At 31.4% G+C, this 19,214-nt stretch overlaps 2 protein-coding genes across 2 annotated transcripts in view; both read left to right on the forward strand.

Annotated features, from left to right (window-relative positions):
• The first annotated feature begins 1,498 nt into the window (after positions 1–1,498).
• On the forward strand, positions 1,499–8,391 carry LOC132703931 (guanine nucleotide-binding protein subunit alpha homolog). Its single transcript, XM_060673478.1, has 2 exons — positions 1,499–2,381; positions 5,284–8,391. The coding sequence occupies exons 1-2, from the start codon at positions 1,896–1,898 to the stop codon at positions 5,908–5,910; spliced, it is 1,113 nt and encodes a 370-aa protein (XP_060529461.1). The 5' UTR covers positions 1,499–1,895; the 3' UTR covers positions 5,911–8,391.
• Positions 8,392–9,212: 821 nt separating this feature from the next.
• Positions 9,213–19,214, forward strand: part of LOC132702754 (rotatin) — a 34,112-nt gene continuing 24,110 nt past the window's right edge. The window contains exons 1-13 of the mRNA XM_060671489.1: positions 9,213–9,349; positions 9,483–9,694; positions 9,747–9,934; positions 9,992–10,281; positions 10,394–10,631; positions 10,683–10,910; positions 12,020–12,160; positions 13,046–13,261; positions 13,319–13,485; positions 13,553–13,772; positions 14,291–14,549; positions 17,708–17,907; positions 17,960–18,219. Coding sequence (XP_060527472.1) covers positions 9,652–9,694; positions 9,747–9,934; positions 9,992–10,281; positions 10,394–10,631; positions 10,683–10,910; positions 12,020–12,160; positions 13,046–13,261; positions 13,319–13,485; positions 13,553–13,772; positions 14,291–14,549; positions 17,708–17,907; positions 17,960–18,219 — 2,450 coding nt within the window. The 5' untranslated portion in view covers positions 9,213–9,349; positions 9,483–9,651. The remainder of the gene's footprint in view (positions 9,350–9,482; positions 9,695–9,746; positions 9,935–9,991; positions 10,282–10,393; positions 10,632–10,682; positions 10,911–12,019; positions 12,161–13,045; positions 13,262–13,318; positions 13,486–13,552; positions 13,773–14,290; positions 14,550–17,707; positions 17,908–17,959; positions 18,220–19,214) is intronic.

Raw genomic sequence — 19,214 nt, forward strand, 5'->3', positions numbered from 1 at the left:
AACACGATCGTGGACCTACGTTTTTGAAACACATTTCATTAAATTTCTAATTAATTAATTTTGTCACTTATCTAGCTGAGTAGATCCTGTTTCCCTTTTTATTTTCATTTCGTTTGGTACTTTTTCATTTTCCTTTATTTGCCTTTAAATTGTGCTGCTGTCACTTCTTACGATGTTTCTGCTTTATGTGACATTGCTCAGTAGTTTGAATACAAAATAGTACTAATATAATCAAAAATTTATTATATAATCATTTAATTGTTCAATAATAAGGGTTTTAATCCAATAATAGGGAATCGCATTAATGCAGAAATAGCAGGCAGATATGCATTTTATGTGCAACAAACACACAAAAAAAAGAAAATGCCATGGAAGGTTGTCTTTATACACAAATATTGAGGTGCAACGGGAGACAAGTACCAGGAAAATTGCAGCAGGATTAAATACTGATGCATCAACTGTAGGGAGGATATTACCATACCATGTCTAGAGCGTTCAAGCTTTCAGTGCTTTCCATTTTATTTGAAAATTGTAAGTTTGATGAGAAAGTTGCAGGAAACAAAAAGGTTTCTAATAAACCCGCCTGTAAAAGTGTCAGTATTGCGCTTTTCTTCACATTTTAGTTAAGAATTGTAGGGGTATTGTTTGCACTCATTAAAAAAATATACATAAAAAAAGCGATTTCTTGTAATATTAATTCTTCCTTATTGTTTTATTTTTATTTTAAGATAAAAAATAAAAACAGTATTTTTTCGTCGTATTTGCAGCGTGATATCACCCTAATGGTTGGCTTTTGATCTAACGTTTATATGACAAATTACCTTTTATTTTAAAGAACGAATCACGCCCTTAAGTTTGCATTGGTTTTGAAACACTCTGTTACTTTGTTAATACGAGACATGTTTAAATTAGGAGACCTACACGTCACGGATTGGCGAACGCAGCACTTATGGCAAGTGATTATTCTCTTTTATTTATTGTCCTTGCGAGAGCTCAATCCATTGAATTCCAGCGTTCGCCATTTGATAAAACTTAAACAAATTTGTTTCTATGGCAACGGTCAAAGGAAACTGCGACATTTTTGTAGAAAGTATTCACAAAAAGAAGCAGATCAAAATATAGTGGATTAAAAACAAAATGACTTTATTTGATGTTACCACTTATTTCTTGACGGACTTGAAATCATTCATTATTGAATTTTTGAAATCGGATAATAATTGAGAATACCACAATGGTGAGCGTTTTCAGTGCACCAATACCTATGTAAATCAAACGTTTATCGATGATTTTAAATTAGCTGAATAGAAATATTAACGCCAGCAGAACAATTGCTAACTATAAATAACAATACGTATAAAACGGGTATTGTTTTAATTAACAAAGAAGAAAACAAAATGATACCAGTCTCGGCAACGCTGCGTTTAAGTCAATGGCTCTTTAACAAATTTAATTTGTAAACGTTTACTACCGCTTCCGTAATTTATGGACTCGACTACGTAAACTTCACTGGTATAAGTGCGGTAATTGTTATTTTCGTTTGGTGCATACTATCAGAAATAAGACACAAGAGCAAAATTGATCATCCGATTAACAAAACATTTAGTTCATTTTCAATAGAACATAATAAAAGACCGATTACCTAACTTATCTATCTGGTGAATGGTTCCCATTTCGCAATATAATTCATAAAATGGTTTACAAAACGGGGAGTGGTAATCGAATAACAAATAAAGAATTCGCAAAAAGCGCGTGACGCTTTGACAGAAGCAGGCGGACAGGAAGCGCGTGCGCACCACCGCAATTTCTAATGTCAGTATGTGTCAGCTCTTGTGGTTTTGCAGCTAGTCGTGACAGCTATGTAGTTTTTAAATTATCATTTAAAAGTTTTATTAAAAATGTCCACTTTTAAGTGGTCGTGTCCCTGTTGTTTGCGCTTTAAATTTACACCGGAAGAACTGGAACAAAGGAATAAGAGCCAAGAAATCGACAAGATGATTGAAAAAGACAAACAGGCCATGAAAAGACAAGTGAAGCTGTTGCTGCTCGGAGCAGGCGAGAGCGGAAAGTCTACGTTTTTAAAGCAAATGCGTATCATACACGGAATAAAATTCGAGGGCCAACAAATTAAAGAGTACCAGCAGGTGATATATCAGAATGTGCTTAAAGGTATGAAAGTGCTAGTGGACGCAAGGGAGAAACTCGGCATTCCGTGGGGAGACAACAACAATGGGGACATTGGGAGAGAACTCCTCCAGTTTAAGGTTGACAATAGTATGGTGTTTGATTCAAGAGTGTTTTCCCAGTTTGCGCCTTTGTTATCGATGCTGTGGAAAGATTCAGGAATACGTAGGGCCTTCGAAAGGCGGCGGGAATTTCAATTGGTTAGTATCGTGTAATTGCTTCATTTTGTAGATAAAATTTGAGGCTCAACATATTTGAATAGCTGAGATAACATCAGCAACAATGCAGTGTTTCTATGATTTCATAGGATGTAAAAATACAAAAACTAACAAAGATTTTAAACGCAAATCCATAAAGTACTAGAAAATTTGTTTAGATTTACATATCAGGTCAAGCAGATTTATAGGATGTAAATTCTGCTATCAAGTAATTTTTAATTGAAATTAAGCTAGGTAAATAAACGAAATACAAAACAAATAAATAAAAAAAATTCAAACTGTTACGCCTTATAATTTATCATTCATTTAGCCTATATTGACTAATTTAATACCTGGACATCTTGTAAAATTTAAATACTGAAATATGAACAGGCACAACATGAAATGTGAAAATGGTTATCATAAAATGCAACAAACACAAAAAAGATATGTATTTAAAAAATTCTGAGTAGTTGACTTCCTGGCAGCAAAGATTATTCCTACCTACATACATTATTAATTCATCAAAACCATTACAGGAAATGGAACTAAGGTTATGAAGCTAAATTTAATATCTAGGCGCACTTGTTTATGTTAGGCTTGTTTATGAATCATGAAGCATGAAGTAAAGTTCTCCATAGTGTTGGTATAATGCTAAATTATAATTATATTTTGCTTAAATTCCATTCAAAAGTTAAATTGTTTAAAGCTTTTTTTGCTTGTACATTTTTTTGTATTAAACAGAAAAAAAAATTAAGAAAGTATCTTCATTACATATAAAAATTTTCGCGAGGTATTCCAATGCCAGCCTTCGCCAAAATTTCAATATTGTGCTTGTAAATATTTATCGGGGATTATAAATTTTTACTGGGATTTTCCTCTCTTGCGTAAATATTTACAACTGTTTTTCTTCCAGAAACCTATATCGCCTACCGGCGTCTGCCATCAGGCTTAGCGGAAAATTGCGTAAAATATGAAAAATATTCGCGATTCATTATTCTATTATTCATGGGTTAATATCCTTTTATGTCCCGCAACATTATTATAAAATTTTGTCGATTTTGGAGATAGCGGCATATTAAAAAAGCGAACAAAATATAATGGAAACTTTTATAATGAATTCTAATAAAATCTTTGTTTTGTCGGTTAGGTGCTTCAATTCCACATAGCAGCAGTAAGGAATATTTATTGTTGACTTTATTATGCAACCTTTGTTTTATTTTATTTTTTAGAAAAGCATATTTATACTGATTTCTCTTAACTTTTGTACGCATTTTTGGATCCTTTATCAAAATTTCACAAAATAATTATTTAAAAAGTCTGCAGTCACCATAAATAATGAGGTTTATGTTGCAAAGTCTCAGAGAGCTTTTTGATCGAATTAGAAATAACTGTCGACGTATTAAAAAGTCTATAAGGAAAACTTAATTTATTAAAATATCTAATATTTCAATTTTCACGAATTTTCGTTAGGTTCTAGTTATATGAAGTTGTCTTTAATTAAAAAAAAAATTACTTAAGTTACAAACAAGATTCTAAATTAAATTTTGTTAACTAAGTAGTGTGAGAGTAGTGTTGGAGATTTTTTTAAAATAAAAAATATCTTGCTTCATAATATTTTTTAAAATAATAAATGAATGATGAAATTAGCGGTGAGCTTTGCTTGCGTGCTTATCTATTTTTAATAAATTCTTTCATAATTGAAAAATAATTGGATTTGGGCATATTGACAATGGAGTTCCATGGTGAAATTTTGCACTTTTTTTTCCAAAAAAGTGAACTGTTCTTATAAATTTCCTTTAAATGGGTGCTTAATTCTAGAAAATCAGATTTTGACATGTGCCCACATATTTATTATATTTTAAGTTGTAGACATTAGTGGGAAGAAATAATTTATTTAAACTACTATTTATACAGTATTTTCCTCTATATTTTTTCTTGATTTCATAAAATTTCCCAGTGAATCTTCATAATTTCCTGTATTTTTTAATAATAATAATAACTTAAAAACTGTTCCCTATATTTTCTCTGTCTTTAAAAACATGACCTTAATACTTTTATTATTTTTCGAATCATCGGAGGGACAACCTATATAAAAGCTATCCAAAAATACAACTTTTTCAAGCACTGACTGTTACATTCTATGCCATATAGCATGAATATCTTTGTATAAACATTTGAGACATTTTTAAAACGCAGTTTTTTACATTACTATCTTGTCTTTGTTTCCATTATCGGGAAACAAAACGAAATACTTGTGGCATTAGTCAAATTTGCGCAATTTCTCTTATCTCTCAAAAATAGTCATCTATTGATTCGAGGTTTTCATTATAGGTTTGAATCGATGCTTGGATATAAAAATTATTAACTGTAAATCAATATGAAACTAACATTTAAACATTAATCATGATGTAGGGACATAGTTCCAGCTGAATCGAATTGAAACACAAAGATTTAAATAGACACGTGTCCTAAAATGTCTGGTTTTGAAGTGTTAAAGAAAACAAATATGTTTTTTATTATTGTCTGCAGAGTTTGTTGAATTTGGCAATTGTTATTAACTATAACAAGACAATGACCACTACTGACTTTTTTTATTGTTTTTTGTTTTTGCCCTTTTGTCAAAACGAGACTGTCAAATTTCAACAAATTCTTGAGAAACATTATTACAAACATTAATTTTAAAAAAATTCTATGTCATTCATTATCTTGAAAATTGCCATATTGGAGCACCAAAACCATTCTTGATTAATTTTTCAAAAACATGCATAAAAAATCATTCATATCGACGATTTGTTCTTTTCTAAATATCCGTTTTATATTGGCACATGGTGCCGGTGATTTAATTGAAACGGTTTTAGTGTCATCTATAAATAAAACAGTCTAAATGTTACATTTGTTGCAGAGTGATTCGGTGGAATATTTTCTAAACAATTTGGAAAGGATAGCGCAGCCCAACTACATGCCCACAAATAAGGACATATTGCACTGCAGAAAAGCTACCAAAGGCATAACCGAATTTGTAATATCAATTAATAACATACCGTTTCTCTTCGTGGACGTTGGCGGTCAAAGGTCACAACGACAGAAGTGGTTTCAGTGTTTTGATTCCGTCACTTCGATTCTATTCCTGGTTTCTTCATCAGAGTTTGATCAGGTCTTGTTGGAAGACCGGAAAACAAACAGACTGGAAGAGGCTAGAGATATTTTTGATACAATAGTCAATAATATTATTTTTAGCAACGTTTCAATTATATTATTTTTAAACAAATTTGATCTCCTGGAAAAGAAGACTAAGAATCCTGAAACCGACATCCGTTGGTACTTTCCTCAGTTTACTGGGGACAGCCATTCACTGGAGGACGTCCGTAAATATATTTTATATTTATTTACAAGCGTCAGACGAGATCAGAAAAAGTCACTGTACCACCATTTTACAACGGCAGTAGACACAGAAAATATTAAAGTCGTATTCTATTCCGTGAAAGACACGATATTACATAGGAATTTGCAAAATTTGATGCTGCAGTAAAAGCTAAGTGTTCTTTTATTTGGGCTGTGTTAAACGGAAAATAATACATGTTTAAAACTAAGACTGACTAAGTTTAATTAGTCGTAATTTTATATAACATGGATTATATTATTTAGATGTAAAGTTTTTTCGAACCTCAAAGAGATAGTAGAGTACAATGCCATAGTTATAACGCGCGCACATATATTCTTAAACCGTGTTTTGGTATACTGATCTACGATGTCTTTCCGATACAAATTTAAGCCAAAAATATTTTATTAAAGACTTTACACTCATATAAGCATTTAAATGTTGTGTGAACTTGCGATTGAGTTCTGCCAAAGATTTTGTAGGTGGTTTCTTTCTACTTTAATGTATTGGTCATTAAAAAATGCCTGAAATAACTCATTCAATTAGAGGACAATGCAGCAATGCGCAAGTCTTACAAGTGTTCGTGATATTGAATCTTAAATTTTGACATAATATTAGTCCTACACAGGATTAAGTTAAAAAAAATTGAGTTGAATTAGTTTTGAGAAAGTGTAGGTTGTTTTTGTGACCTTTTTTTGAGTACATAATTACATAATAATTGGAGTTTTTATAATTATCAAAACAGCAATGCAGCGACTGTCTAACAAATGCACTGTTTACTAATTTTTTTTCTGATATTTGTTTTAACAATGGCACTCCAATTTGACATTTTGTGTACAGCATCCAAAGTGTTTCAAATTGGACTTTTGTAATCAGAAGTGGTACTTATTTACTTATTTCGGGTTGTCTATTGGTCATCCTGATAGCAGTCGGTAATTGGTTTTTTATATAATTTTGGGTAAAAAAGTAATTTAAATGAGCAATTGCATAAGACAAAAAATTGAGACCATTAAGAAAAACTGTAATGTCTCCAAAGCGATTTTGGGCAACAGATGAAGCTTAAAGTATTCCACTGATATCTAAATTTTGAAATAAACTCAAAAAATGAAATAAAATCAAAAACCGGAAGTTTCAGTTCAGAAATATCAAGTTGAATTTGAAACACCTTGTACATGACACTAATCTTAAAGTACAAAAAATGGCCTACATAAAACTTAAGCTTGTTTCAGAGTTAACCTGGCAAAAGCCTAGGAGATTCCCGTCAGCTAAATATGTTGTTTCAAAGATACATAGTGTTTTAATTAGTGACGCTTTTGAAAAAAATCTGTTGTTAATGGTTTAAGAACAGTTGCATATTTGAGTCATTTATTATTCATTATTAAACTAATTAAGACTAAATAAAATTTCCGTTAGACGAGCAAGCAATCAAATTATTTGTTTTTTTTTGCATACAACATTTTTTATTAGAAAATTCTTGTGATAGTTTAACAAGAAATACAACAATAGGGTTTCTTAAGCATTTTTAATTCTCCGGGTTGAATTTGTTGAACTGAATAATTAATAAAAACGGTAACAAACATTACAGACTAGATACTAGATAAATTTCAATTCATCCAGCAAACTAACATTTTTGTAAAAAATACCTTATGGTATAAATTAAAACTCTTTAAAAAAATATTTTCCATATTTCGCTGGAAGGTGTTTCCTAGATTTGTTAAACTTATAGGGCTCTGAAGCACCGGATATTTTCAATTTTATACTCCAATTTTTATTGCTGCCAAACTAGTGCCTAACACGATTTTATTTTCTTATGTAAGCAGTGAAACGCACATAAGCAGTATTATTAACATTCAATTCAATATTGAAAATTCATTAAAGTCAGAAACGGTCTAATGAAAATCATATGTATAATATTATAGTTTAAGCTCAATATTATCATAATCACTTGTACAAGAGCTCAGCTATTTTCTTGTGGTGAAATCGGAAGACGGCGTCCTTATATTTTCTCTAATTTGCTTTAGCACATATATTACTAGTTTATATGGTAATGTTTGTTTTTGAAGTACGATATTATATCCCAAATGTTTAAAATTAAAAAAAAGATTTAATTTAATTTTTAAATTCTTGTAAATCCTCGTTAATTTAATCATGTGATAACCTTTTCATTAAAAGTTTAGAACGCAAATCTATTAAGGACAATGTCGAGTTGACCTCTCCTATGTTGTAAATAAATGTAAAATATAATTTTATTAAGTTAAATATTTTATCATTGTAGATTCAGGTACTCGTATTTAAAATGGTGTAAAATACTGATTTAAGTTTACAGATGTTAAGCAGTCTATTATTGAAAATAAGTTCTATATTAATAATGATTCGGAAATTTTCTGGTATTATGCTCATGGATTTCCGAATGCATATATATATGGATTTCCTTTACTCTCATTGTTTACATATTTTTGTAATTGTTAATAAAATGATTAAATGTCTACCATTTATTTAAAGTCCACTATTTATTGAGCTCCGTGGATTTTAGATTTTTATATGTAAAGCGTTCTATTATAATATTCAACAGAATTCATTGCTGAAATTTTCTTTGTTACTTTTTGGGAGGTAAGATTATGGAAGTTAAAAAAAACTACTAATATTCGTCGCTAAGCTTGTTTCTTTTTAATAACCCAAATGATTCACAGGCAACAATTACGTAACCTAGTTGACTTGCTCGACTGTCCTCTCCTCGCGTTTTCATTCCGAGTGGGCCAATAAATTAAGAGTATTCGCCCATTGCCGACTATCGTCGATTGAATAAACAATTTTTAGTTAGAAGATTTTTTACCAAGACAAATGATTTTTGAAAGTCATATGCCATAAACTTGTCACAACGTATTGAAATATTCTTGGAAATTCTAGTAAATTTACAGTAATCCAAATGTTTTCCAAAATTGCAAATATTGCCCAAGATGTCTATATTAATTTGAAGAATATCGAAGTGTTTGATGTCAAAACTGCAGAAGATTTGTACAAACTATTTTTCTTTTGTCACATTTTCTCGTGGCTGGTTGTTATGTGGAAATTGAAAGATTAAAGTTGATTTAGTCAAACGCAAGATTTTGTGTTTTAGTGTCGCCATTTTCCGTTTAGCAATATTCCGTGAGTGTTTTTTATTTCAACGCATCAGAAACTCCCTTTTAAAAACTAGAAACAATTTCAATTAATTGTTTTAGAATCTTTGTATTAAAAAGAAACCCAAACCGCCGTTGTATTTTAATTCGATATTTAATTAATAAAACAATTAAAAGAAATGAAAGGTATTGCAAATAAAAAGATATTTCCAAATTGTAATGTTCTTAATGTTCGTTTTGTTTATTATCTTATTAACATGTGCACGTTTATTTTCTGTCCTTGATCTCTAACTCTCGACCACAGAATACTAATGTTAGTTTTGGTGAGTAAGTGGCTGTTGACACTACTAAACGGATAACCCTTAATTCACATTTACATTAGATTAAATATGTTTTCTTATAATCACTACGGATATCAAGGTTGGCTAGTGACTATTTTTTTGTTCTACAATAGAAACGTATCATTTAAGGTAAATTTATTGGAATAAAAAACAAAATAATAGCACCAAAATGCTAAACTATATTGTGTCCTTTCTTCCAAATAACGTATGAAACATTTCTAGGTAATGTGATGCCCCTGTTCATTATGAATCTATTTTTTAGTAAGTCTGGTACCAGCACGGTTCTAGGTTAAGCACGTTTTGGAACGTAGTCAAATAGTATAATGAGGACGGTTATGGGCGGTTTGCCCTGATCAAAATGAAGAGTTACTTATTTGAATTTAATTTTTCGGTTGTCACCAACAAACTATGAGAAATAAGTACAACCTATAATGAGTGAGAAATGTATTTCTTCGTTCCATATACAAAAATTGGGTAACTTTCATTAATTTACGTTTTCAGGATTAATTTCAGACTATTGTTATAGGGCATGAACTATTAGAAATTAGACAAAGGGCACTTTTTACTATAATATCCAAGTTGGAAAATGGATTTATATTTGATAGTGAAATTCCAAGGACCAGAGAGCTTCTTAGCCGGTTGTTTAAGTGGTTTCTTTTCGAACCATGTACCAATGAGGACCAAGTTTTAAATTTATTGAAAAATGTCCTTAAAGTATGTTCCTGTTCAATGAAATTTGCTTAATCGTTTTGTTATTCCCTGTGTTTTTAGTCTAAATCTGGTATGTTATTGATAAACCATTGTGGAAAAAACATCATCCAATCAGAGTTAGAGAAAATTCGAACATATATTAAACCAAAATATTTTGAAGAATTAAAAGAGATTATAGAAATGATCAATAGTAGTGGTTCTCCAAAAATTGAAATTCCTCCTTTAGAAAGTAATATACCACTAAGTTTCCGTTCTAATGTGATGGGAAGTGGACAGCACTTACCTAACACTACAGCTACAACAATGAAGGGGGTGGTGCAGCAAGAATCATCTGTTGATGATCAACTGGGGTAATATTTTTTATTGACTCAAACTTTTTATTTAGAAATAGGAAGAATGGTGGACTGATTTGAATTTGATTAATTATTAATTTAATTTTTTGTGTAAAGCTATCATTTTTAGACATATTAAGGATACTGGAAGTTCCGATGAACAAACAAGTGATGTTTATGAAATGAAGTATACATTGCCTTGGCAGCCCCTTATAGAAACTGATGCTCATGTGCTACATTCAGTTGAAAAATCACTAATTGAAGAGTCACAATTAAGTACTTTATTTCATTCCTGTGAATTTTTTATGAATGTGCTTCTCAATGATTTTCCTGCAGAAATATTTATCCAAAGACCTAAAATAATTTTGGTAAGTTTTTATATATATAAAAATATACAAAATTATGTAATTCCCATTAAGGATACTGGAAGTTCTGATGAACAAACAAGTGATGTTTATGAAATGAAGTATACATTGCCTTGGCAGCCCCTTATAGAAACTGATGCTCATGTGCTACACTCAGTTGAAAAATCACTAATTGAAGAGTCACAATTAAGTACTTTATTTCATTCCTGTGAATTTTTTATGAATGTGCTTCTCAATGATTTTCCTGCAGAAATATTTATCCAAAGACCTAAAATAATTTTGGTACATACTTTTAAAACTATTAAAATTGGTTAATTTTTTTTATAATAATATTAGCTCCAAGGTAATATTGAACTGAGGTGGCTTTTACTTGATGAAAATCCATTTATCAAAATAAATAAGAACTAAAAGTTCAGATTTTCACGAAATTATATATTATGACATGACAATTGTTTCGACAAGACCGTGTTTGATAAAGACACGGTGTTGTCGAAACAATTGTCAATTGTCAACTTTTAGTTCTTATTTATTTCCAAGGTAATAGTGTTTCTACACTCTGATTAAATGGATTATTTATTTCTATATTTAGTGTCAGTGAATATATGTTTAGAAAATTCATGCATGAGGTGCTAATAAAACATATGGGAACACTTCTTTAAACATATGTTGTATGTTCCATTTAGTCTCTAGCAACCATATTTTTCTGAGGTTTCAATACCATTTGCTGCAGATTTTTTTTGTATTTAGGACTTTTTGAAACTCTATACCCTACTACTATACTACTATACTATATTAAAAAAACAAAATTGCATAGGAAAATTTAAGATAATGATGCTTTAAAACACGAAACTAAGGAATTTGCTATTCCTCACTCTCTATTATCAAAAATTTATAGGTTTAGCTAAAATCTTTGGGAAAGGGGTGATTTACTCTTACATGGTAAATTCCTCAGCCCCATTATGGGTAATGAGAAAGATGTAGGTAAACGTAAAAAATAAAAATATAATTGAAAAAAAAAATAGATTTGTTGGAAATTGGATGACACTAAATTTTTTTCAGCTTCTGTGCCCACGTTTTGGACATTTATTGAAAAACAACTCTTTTTAAAAACAAATTGGGTTGAAAAAATTACTCTAAATGAAAATTTTACTTTTCCCATCGATTGCAATTTTTTAAAGGATGATCGTACTCACCGATACTGCATTTTCATCTAACTGTAATCAGTAACTGGCAGGATCAATAGGATTGCGAAACGTAGAAAATAATAACTGCTAATGACGCGATACACGCTCTGCGCATTAAAATCTGCGCAAACGGTTCTCTCGAGACTCGTCTTATTGTATCAGAAATTTAGAGATCAACTGAAGATTATGATTAATTATTATTTGCAGAATTTCCACGAGTTGCTGTTCAAGATAAACTCGATGAAATTGATTAACCTTATATTAGAGTGCTTACATAATTTGACTCAGGCACTTCAGGTTAGAATAAATCAATCCCGGGACCCTTCTTTGAAGAATGTAAAAGCAGAGGTAAGAGATTTTAGCCGCTGTACTTTGACTATTTGTGAATTTTTTGTACGTTTGTTGTGACGCAAAAAAGAGGATCACTTAAGCAAATTGTGACAGTGATTTCAAATAAGGTAGTGTTAATAAGGATAAAAGTGTTATTGACACTTCCAGACTTGAGAGGAAACGACTGTAACTTTATAATTTAAAACTATGAAGTTGAGCCTTTCTTCACACTACTAAAATATACAGGCTTACACATTTGCAATTCTAATGTTACTGTTCTTTCCATTCCAACCATTAAATCTATAGCATATTAATAATCCAAAAAATATGTAATGTTTAAAACTTGCCATTCAGTTGTATTATCCGGTAAATTGATTATACCATGTTTATTAAAAAATGATTTGGACTAGGTGATTAGTAGTAAAAGAGGAGAGTTTTTGCATTTTTTAATTTTTTAGTCACTTTCGATTTTACTGGAAATGATTCGGGTTTCAGTTTATTAAATGTTTATATATGTTTGTTTTGGATTATGTAAGTCAATTCTAGATCTGAATGTGACATTTTTTAAAAGTTTTTCCTCTTACTTAAAACGTCAGCGACATTGAACACGATCGCGAGTCAATTCGAAAATTTCCGGTCACAGGTAAAAATATACTGAGCGCCCGAAAATTTACTGTAAATTCTAAAAAAAATTACATTTATTGAAAACTTAAGAGTTTGACTGAATACGTCCACTAGGTACCTGAGAGAAAAGTTCTCAATCCTTTTAAATATTCGGAAAAAATCTAGAAAATGAGTTTTTCGGTTATATTTTTTATGTATTCCACAATTTTAATTCAACTGTTTTTGTTATATGTCCATCTTTATGTTGTAAAGGAGACCTATGTAAAAACATTTTTGTAGTTCCTGTTATACTCGAATTCAGTGTCAAATATGTCTGAAAAAGACAGTGCTAGGAGTGAAACAAGTGAAAAGTCAAATGTTCAAGAAGATGTTTTTGTTCTAAAAAACAATCAACTAACACTGCCAGACTTCGCGTTCCGTACCATTAAATTGATATTGAAATGTTTGGTTTTTAAACAGGAAACTCTTAGTGATTCTACATCAAAATTTGACAAAGTAAGTACTTTTTTAATCAGAATATATGTCGATATCATCTAATGATTTCTATTTTAGAAAGGTATAGGTCTGGCTCTCGTGTTATTGGATGAACTTTTTAAATTGTTATTTTTATGCATTAAGAAAAAAATTTGGAAATATTCGTACCATTTCGAAAGCAAGAACATTTTAGAGAATTTCTTAGATGTGTTGACATTTTATGGTGAAGTTCTGGAGTATTACAGGTATGTAGATGTGACCAACGTATTACTCAAAATCGCATTCAGATTTCGATTATTCATTTCATTTTAGGGTTGAATCCATAAGTCTTGAAAATGATTTCCTAAAACGTGAGATTTATTTGCACCTGTTAATTGGCTGCACAAAATTTTTGGAAAAGTTGATCCCGCGTGAAAAAACCAAAGTGATTTTTCCAAAGAACTTTAGAGTTACTATTACAAATAGCTTGCTCGATATCAGTCTAGCAAGATTATATCCTAAAGTTCATAAGTCTTTGTTGGAGTATGTAGAGGTAAGGTATTTTAGATTTGGTTAAATTATAGAGGGCTAAACAGAAATCACAATCTTGACGTAGTGGGATATCTTATATGAGTTTCTATATAATAGTACATCTCTGCTTTAATTTACATAAAATACCTGTGTTATTTAAAAAATGGCATTATTAGTTAAATGATGCTACTGGCATTTTTGTCAGATGAATAAGTTTTGTACAAGGTTGTCAATTAAGCTAACAAAGCTGTATTTTGTAATATATCCGTTAGTGGGCGTATGGGTTATAAGCGGCTATATTCAGTTTAATAGGACCATTGATATAAATTATAGCAGGGATCCCATCTTTATAGGGTGGCAAAAATGTTATTTTAATCTAATAATATCAAGCGGCTAAAACATGATTTATTTAAATGGAATGCCAATGTTGTGGTTTCGAATGTCCGTCGATAGCCACGGACGTTGGTTTGAATGTGAATGTGATTCAGTGCTTGGCCATATCCAATTTCAGTTCAATTGTCATGTATTTGGTACTTTTAGAGTTTTAGTGGCCAAAACGAATTCAATTATCTGAAAATGTACCGAGACGTATCAAAAATTTGCGACGGTTTGAAAGCAACGGTCAAATTTTTGAAACACCAGGAAACTATGACTCTCACGGAATGTTTATATTCAGCGAGGAGTGCGCTACCAAGTTTTGAGTTGCATCGAAATTTATTGGTTTTGTCGAGCTTTGTTGATGTTTGTTCTGATAAATTGTTTTCCGCCCGTGAGGAGCGAATAAGGGAAGTTGCTGAAGGTAAGGTACTTTTGCCTCAACATAGTTCCTCTAAAACGATTTACTTTGGAAGGTGGTTTTGCAAAAAGTGCCTCTGTAAATTTTCTTGTAGGTATGTTATTTTAAATATTTTAGTTATTGTAAAAACTATCATAAAATTTAGCACTTGGCACTCAATATTTAGCACAATCCCTTGGCTGTAGCTTCACAGCTTTATTAAATTAATGTACTTCAAGAAAATGTAGAGTAGAAGGTATAACTAGCGCCCTCTGGAAAGGGTGTCTCATTGTTATGGGAACATTATACATTTTGAAAAAACCGGAGGTTTTTGATGCCCCTCTCTATAAAATATTTTCAGTGCCCCCGCTTGGCCCGAAATTGTCTAGAATTTATAAGATCAGACGAACGTACCGTGATGTTCAGTCTTGAGTATATGAAGGCCTGGACGAAATAGATAAAGTCTCCTATTTTACTTCTCCCTGATTTGGTTGCTGGGACTAATTTAAAATGGGCTGACTAATAGATTTTATGAGCATTATAAATAAATAACGACTGAACGTATGAAAACTATTATTGTTACCATAGAATAGATTTCCAATAACATTGATACAAACATCCAATAAGAAAACTTTTCTACGGCATAGGAATAGGATATTCATAACTATTTCTAATAGGAGCATAAACTGGATATCTCTCGCCGAAGGTGTTGATTACCAGGGTTTAGTCTCAATAAAGTGTTTATTTTGTCTTCTTCAGCTTTGAAGTTGTGAGTCTATTGACTAGAGGTAGAGGTGTTACATATTAGCCCGAACATTATTTGATTTTTTAAATGGAGCAGCTTCTGGAATCTTTTTGTAAAATATTTTCTAGATTTATCCCTAGTGGTTTTCGAGATGTTAATTATTGTCTATATTTTTCAGTCGAAATAGACGCCAATATAATTTCTTATTCCTGGGAAAGTTGAATACAATGAACTGGGGTTAAGAAGTACCTTCTCTAGGGACCAGAAAATGAGTACTCTGTTAGCGGAAGTCCTGTTGAACATCGTCGTCGCTTTTGTTACCAAAGATTTGAGGATCATTTGGCTCTAAAACTTCAGTAATAATACATTATCGGTTAATAACTCCGTTGTTAATAAATTATCATCAACAGTTGGGAAGCTATCCAGCTCAGCAATATAGATTTCAATGTTAGTCAAATCTTGGCCGCTATTACGCAACCAATTACTTACGGGAATTGCCCGGTCATCGTCGTCATTATTTTTGTACTTCACGAACTACTGAACAACCAGAGGTAAGTCATCGTCTGAATCAAACTCATCTTCTGATTTTGTCAGACCTGCATGTCGAAAGCAGTTTTAAATAGTGGTTGAAGTACCATTATTCCAACATTTTGCAAGTAATTTTATGGAGTGTAGGATAGTGATATTGAGAGGTTCCTTATTTTCAAATGACTGGATCAAACGATATAAAAAATATCTGCGGTAATATGTCTTAAGGCATTTTATTATGCCTTGGTCCATTGGTTGGATGACTGAGGTACTATTTGGAGGCAAAAACTTTAATGTGATATTTGAAAGGATTAGATTTTTTGGATGAGCTGCACAATTGTCAAACAGTTAGTTTTTCATCTCAATCATTTAAATAATTATAAAAAATTGCTGAAGTTATCCATCCACGCTCGCTGGTTTGACTTATAAATGACAGGTAGATTTTTCACCTTTTTCATGCATCTTGGTCGTTCATATTTACCAATAACAAGAAGTTTGCATTTTTCGCTTCCTGTCATATTTGCACAAACCAAATGGTGTACCTTAACTTCGACTGCTTCCCACCTAAACACTTTTCTCCTATAAATTTAAGAGTACAATATGGAGTCATCTTGTAAATTAGCCCAGTCGCGTCACCAACGAAAATATCCTCAGAGCTGTAATTTTGTGCAATACTGGGCCACTTATCATCTAACCAGTTCAGTATACCTTGTTTGTTAACATCTGCTTTATCAGAAAATTTTCCGACGTTTTTGTTGTGACGAACTTTAAAACGTTCGAACCAACCTGTAGAACAACTAAAATCCCCACCCTGTAATCCCCTGGCTAATTCTTCGGCTTTCGATTTTAGAACTGGACCACATACTGCAATATTTTCAGATCTTAGAACTTGAAACCATGGTAAAGGAGCTTTATCTGCATCTGAACATACAGTACTTCTATTTTTTTTAATCCTGTGCGATTTACAGTCACCTACTTTCATGATCTTTACCCGATTACTCCAAATTGTAGATTTGTTGTTTTTGCTAATTTCTTTTGTCTAGTAAATTCCGCCTTACCGATGCTACTCTCAATACTTCTGATAATCTCTATCTTTTCTTTTACAGTTAAAGACTTGCACCGTTTTAGTGTACACTCGTATTTTATAACCAGAACAATAGTGAAAATATTGTACTTTATAACCGTAGTAGAAGTTACATGTGGTGCGTAATATCCGACGAAAAATCAAGAGTATTTTGACCAGACCAGAAAAATGTAAACGGAGTTTACTGTATTACCAAGCTGAAATTTTCACTGCAATTTAGTATCCTACTAGTTCCTTGTGGAGTAATAAATTCTGAGATGCTCGGGGTTTACATAATCCTGATTTAACTCTTACTCAAAATTGTCGAAAAGTTTTTTTTTAATGGAATACCCTGTTTTAGCAAATTTGTACATGGTGTATAATTGTGCCTGCTTCATGTAAAAACCTCCGATTCAAAGCGAAGAAGTTCTTCTCGACCAAACTAGTGTGAGATATACGTATAGAAATAAGAATTTCGAGAACATTTTACTAAGCTATATTGGCTATATATTTTTATTTTAATTAGTTATTGAAATATTGTAGATGTTTTATCGTGCACTACGTAAATATTGTTCTGAAATAATTAAGAAACTATTTTTTATTTTATTGCTTTTTAACTCTTTAAGTTGGTTTCTGGCCAGGCTGAGTCTATTCAGCTCGTTCGTCAATATCCGTCTGAGCTGCGTTCTCAAAAGACTCTTTTTTTAGTTGTTATGTAGATAAGAAGAATTTATATTCTTTTGGAAATATTTTTGTTGCGCACCCAACTTCTCTTGTCAATAATATCATTTACCGTACTAAATTTAATGCAAGATTTGTTTAATATTCGTGATTTTGACGTTTTAGAAATAATTCTTCAGCTATTGGCGCATCCGGTGGAATCTATTAGGAAAGAAATGTACACACTGTGTCGCAATAAAGTTGTACGCAATATAGGCACCGAGATAAATCTAAACAATATAAGGTGCCCGGGCGTCGAAATATATTTCTTGCTTTCTTCAAAAATTCTTACTGAGATAGCACAATTTGGGTTACGAAACGAAAACGTATAACACGACAATATTGGTTTTTGTCATTCTATTGTTGCAATATTTTCAGACGAAACATCTCGCAGAAGACGTTCTTATTTATCTCATGAAGTGTAAGCATATTGTTAACGAAAGCATTTGGAACTATTGCGTGGAAGCTTTAATTCCAACTATGCCTTATTTGTTGTGCTACGCCGATAATAAATCACTTTTGGGTCGGAACATAGTTAACCTTGCAGATCCCGATACCGCAAATGCTCTTGATTTGCCGCACATTGTCATGTTCAAAGCTAATGTGCAGTTATTATTTTCAAAAGAATCATTTCTGAGGTAAGTTGAAGAAGTTAAAAAGTGAAATTTGAAATACGGTCGTAAAAGATACGTAGTCTAAAACAAAATCTTTTGCAAGCTATAAGACATCAAGTCCAAGTGCGGTGCTGCCATCTATTAGGCCGCAGGAAGTGTCCGAATACATTTTAGTCTGATTATTTGGTTGGCTAAAAACGTATTTACATGGACAAATAATTAAGCCTCTCATATATTTTGAGTGGTATGTGTGCAAATACTTATAATGAGTATCAAACGAAAAAATGCGCATTTTATTACAATTCTCAACAATTTAATTTATTATTATTATTATTTATTTCAATTTAATAATTATTGGAAAAGCGTGAAAGTCGATGGCCAGATGTATGTCGGTCTACGGATTAACTTTTCATTCGACAATTGTTTTTTTACTGATATAATATCCATTATGCTTTATTGATAAACAAAAGGGAGTTTCAAATTCCTGTCACGGCCTGGAAACAGAGTTAAATATCTCGTTGAATTACGATTTTGTTTTAGATGGAGTATCAATTTTAGAAATAATTTGTCGGTTTCAGCATTGTCAAATATACCAATTTCATTGCTAACATATTTTAAAGGAGATTAGGATCCTATAGTGTTTAAAAAAAACTATTTATGTTATATATCGCAAATAAGGAGAGCTTAATTTTTTCTAGAATTAAAATATGGGCTACAATTGAAATTAATTTGTCTAAGTAGTTGAGGGTTGTCAGATTTAAAGTTCAATTAATTGTATTGAAATACTACCATTGTATATTTCCTTCTTACTTCTGAGGATATAAAAATAAATTCATTTAGGTAAGTCTAGTAACCGAGATTGAATATGTATTCATCGTGCTTTTTATAATAAAAATTTTAAATTTTATTTTGCATGCTTTCAGCTAGGCGTTTATGATCTACGTTACCAAATTATTCCTGCGTTTTCTAGTACGCTATGAACAAACGCATTGTAGAGCATTTGTAGTGTTTTTAATCCC

This window comes from Cylas formicarius, unplaced genomic scaffold (assembly GCF_029955315.1).
Source record: "Cylas formicarius isolate icCylForm1 unplaced genomic scaffold, icCylForm1.1 PGA_scaffold_6__28_contigs__length_40554024, whole genome shotgun sequence".
Classification (NCBI taxonomy): domain Eukaryota; kingdom Metazoa; phylum Arthropoda; class Insecta; order Coleoptera; family Brentidae; genus Cylas; species Cylas formicarius.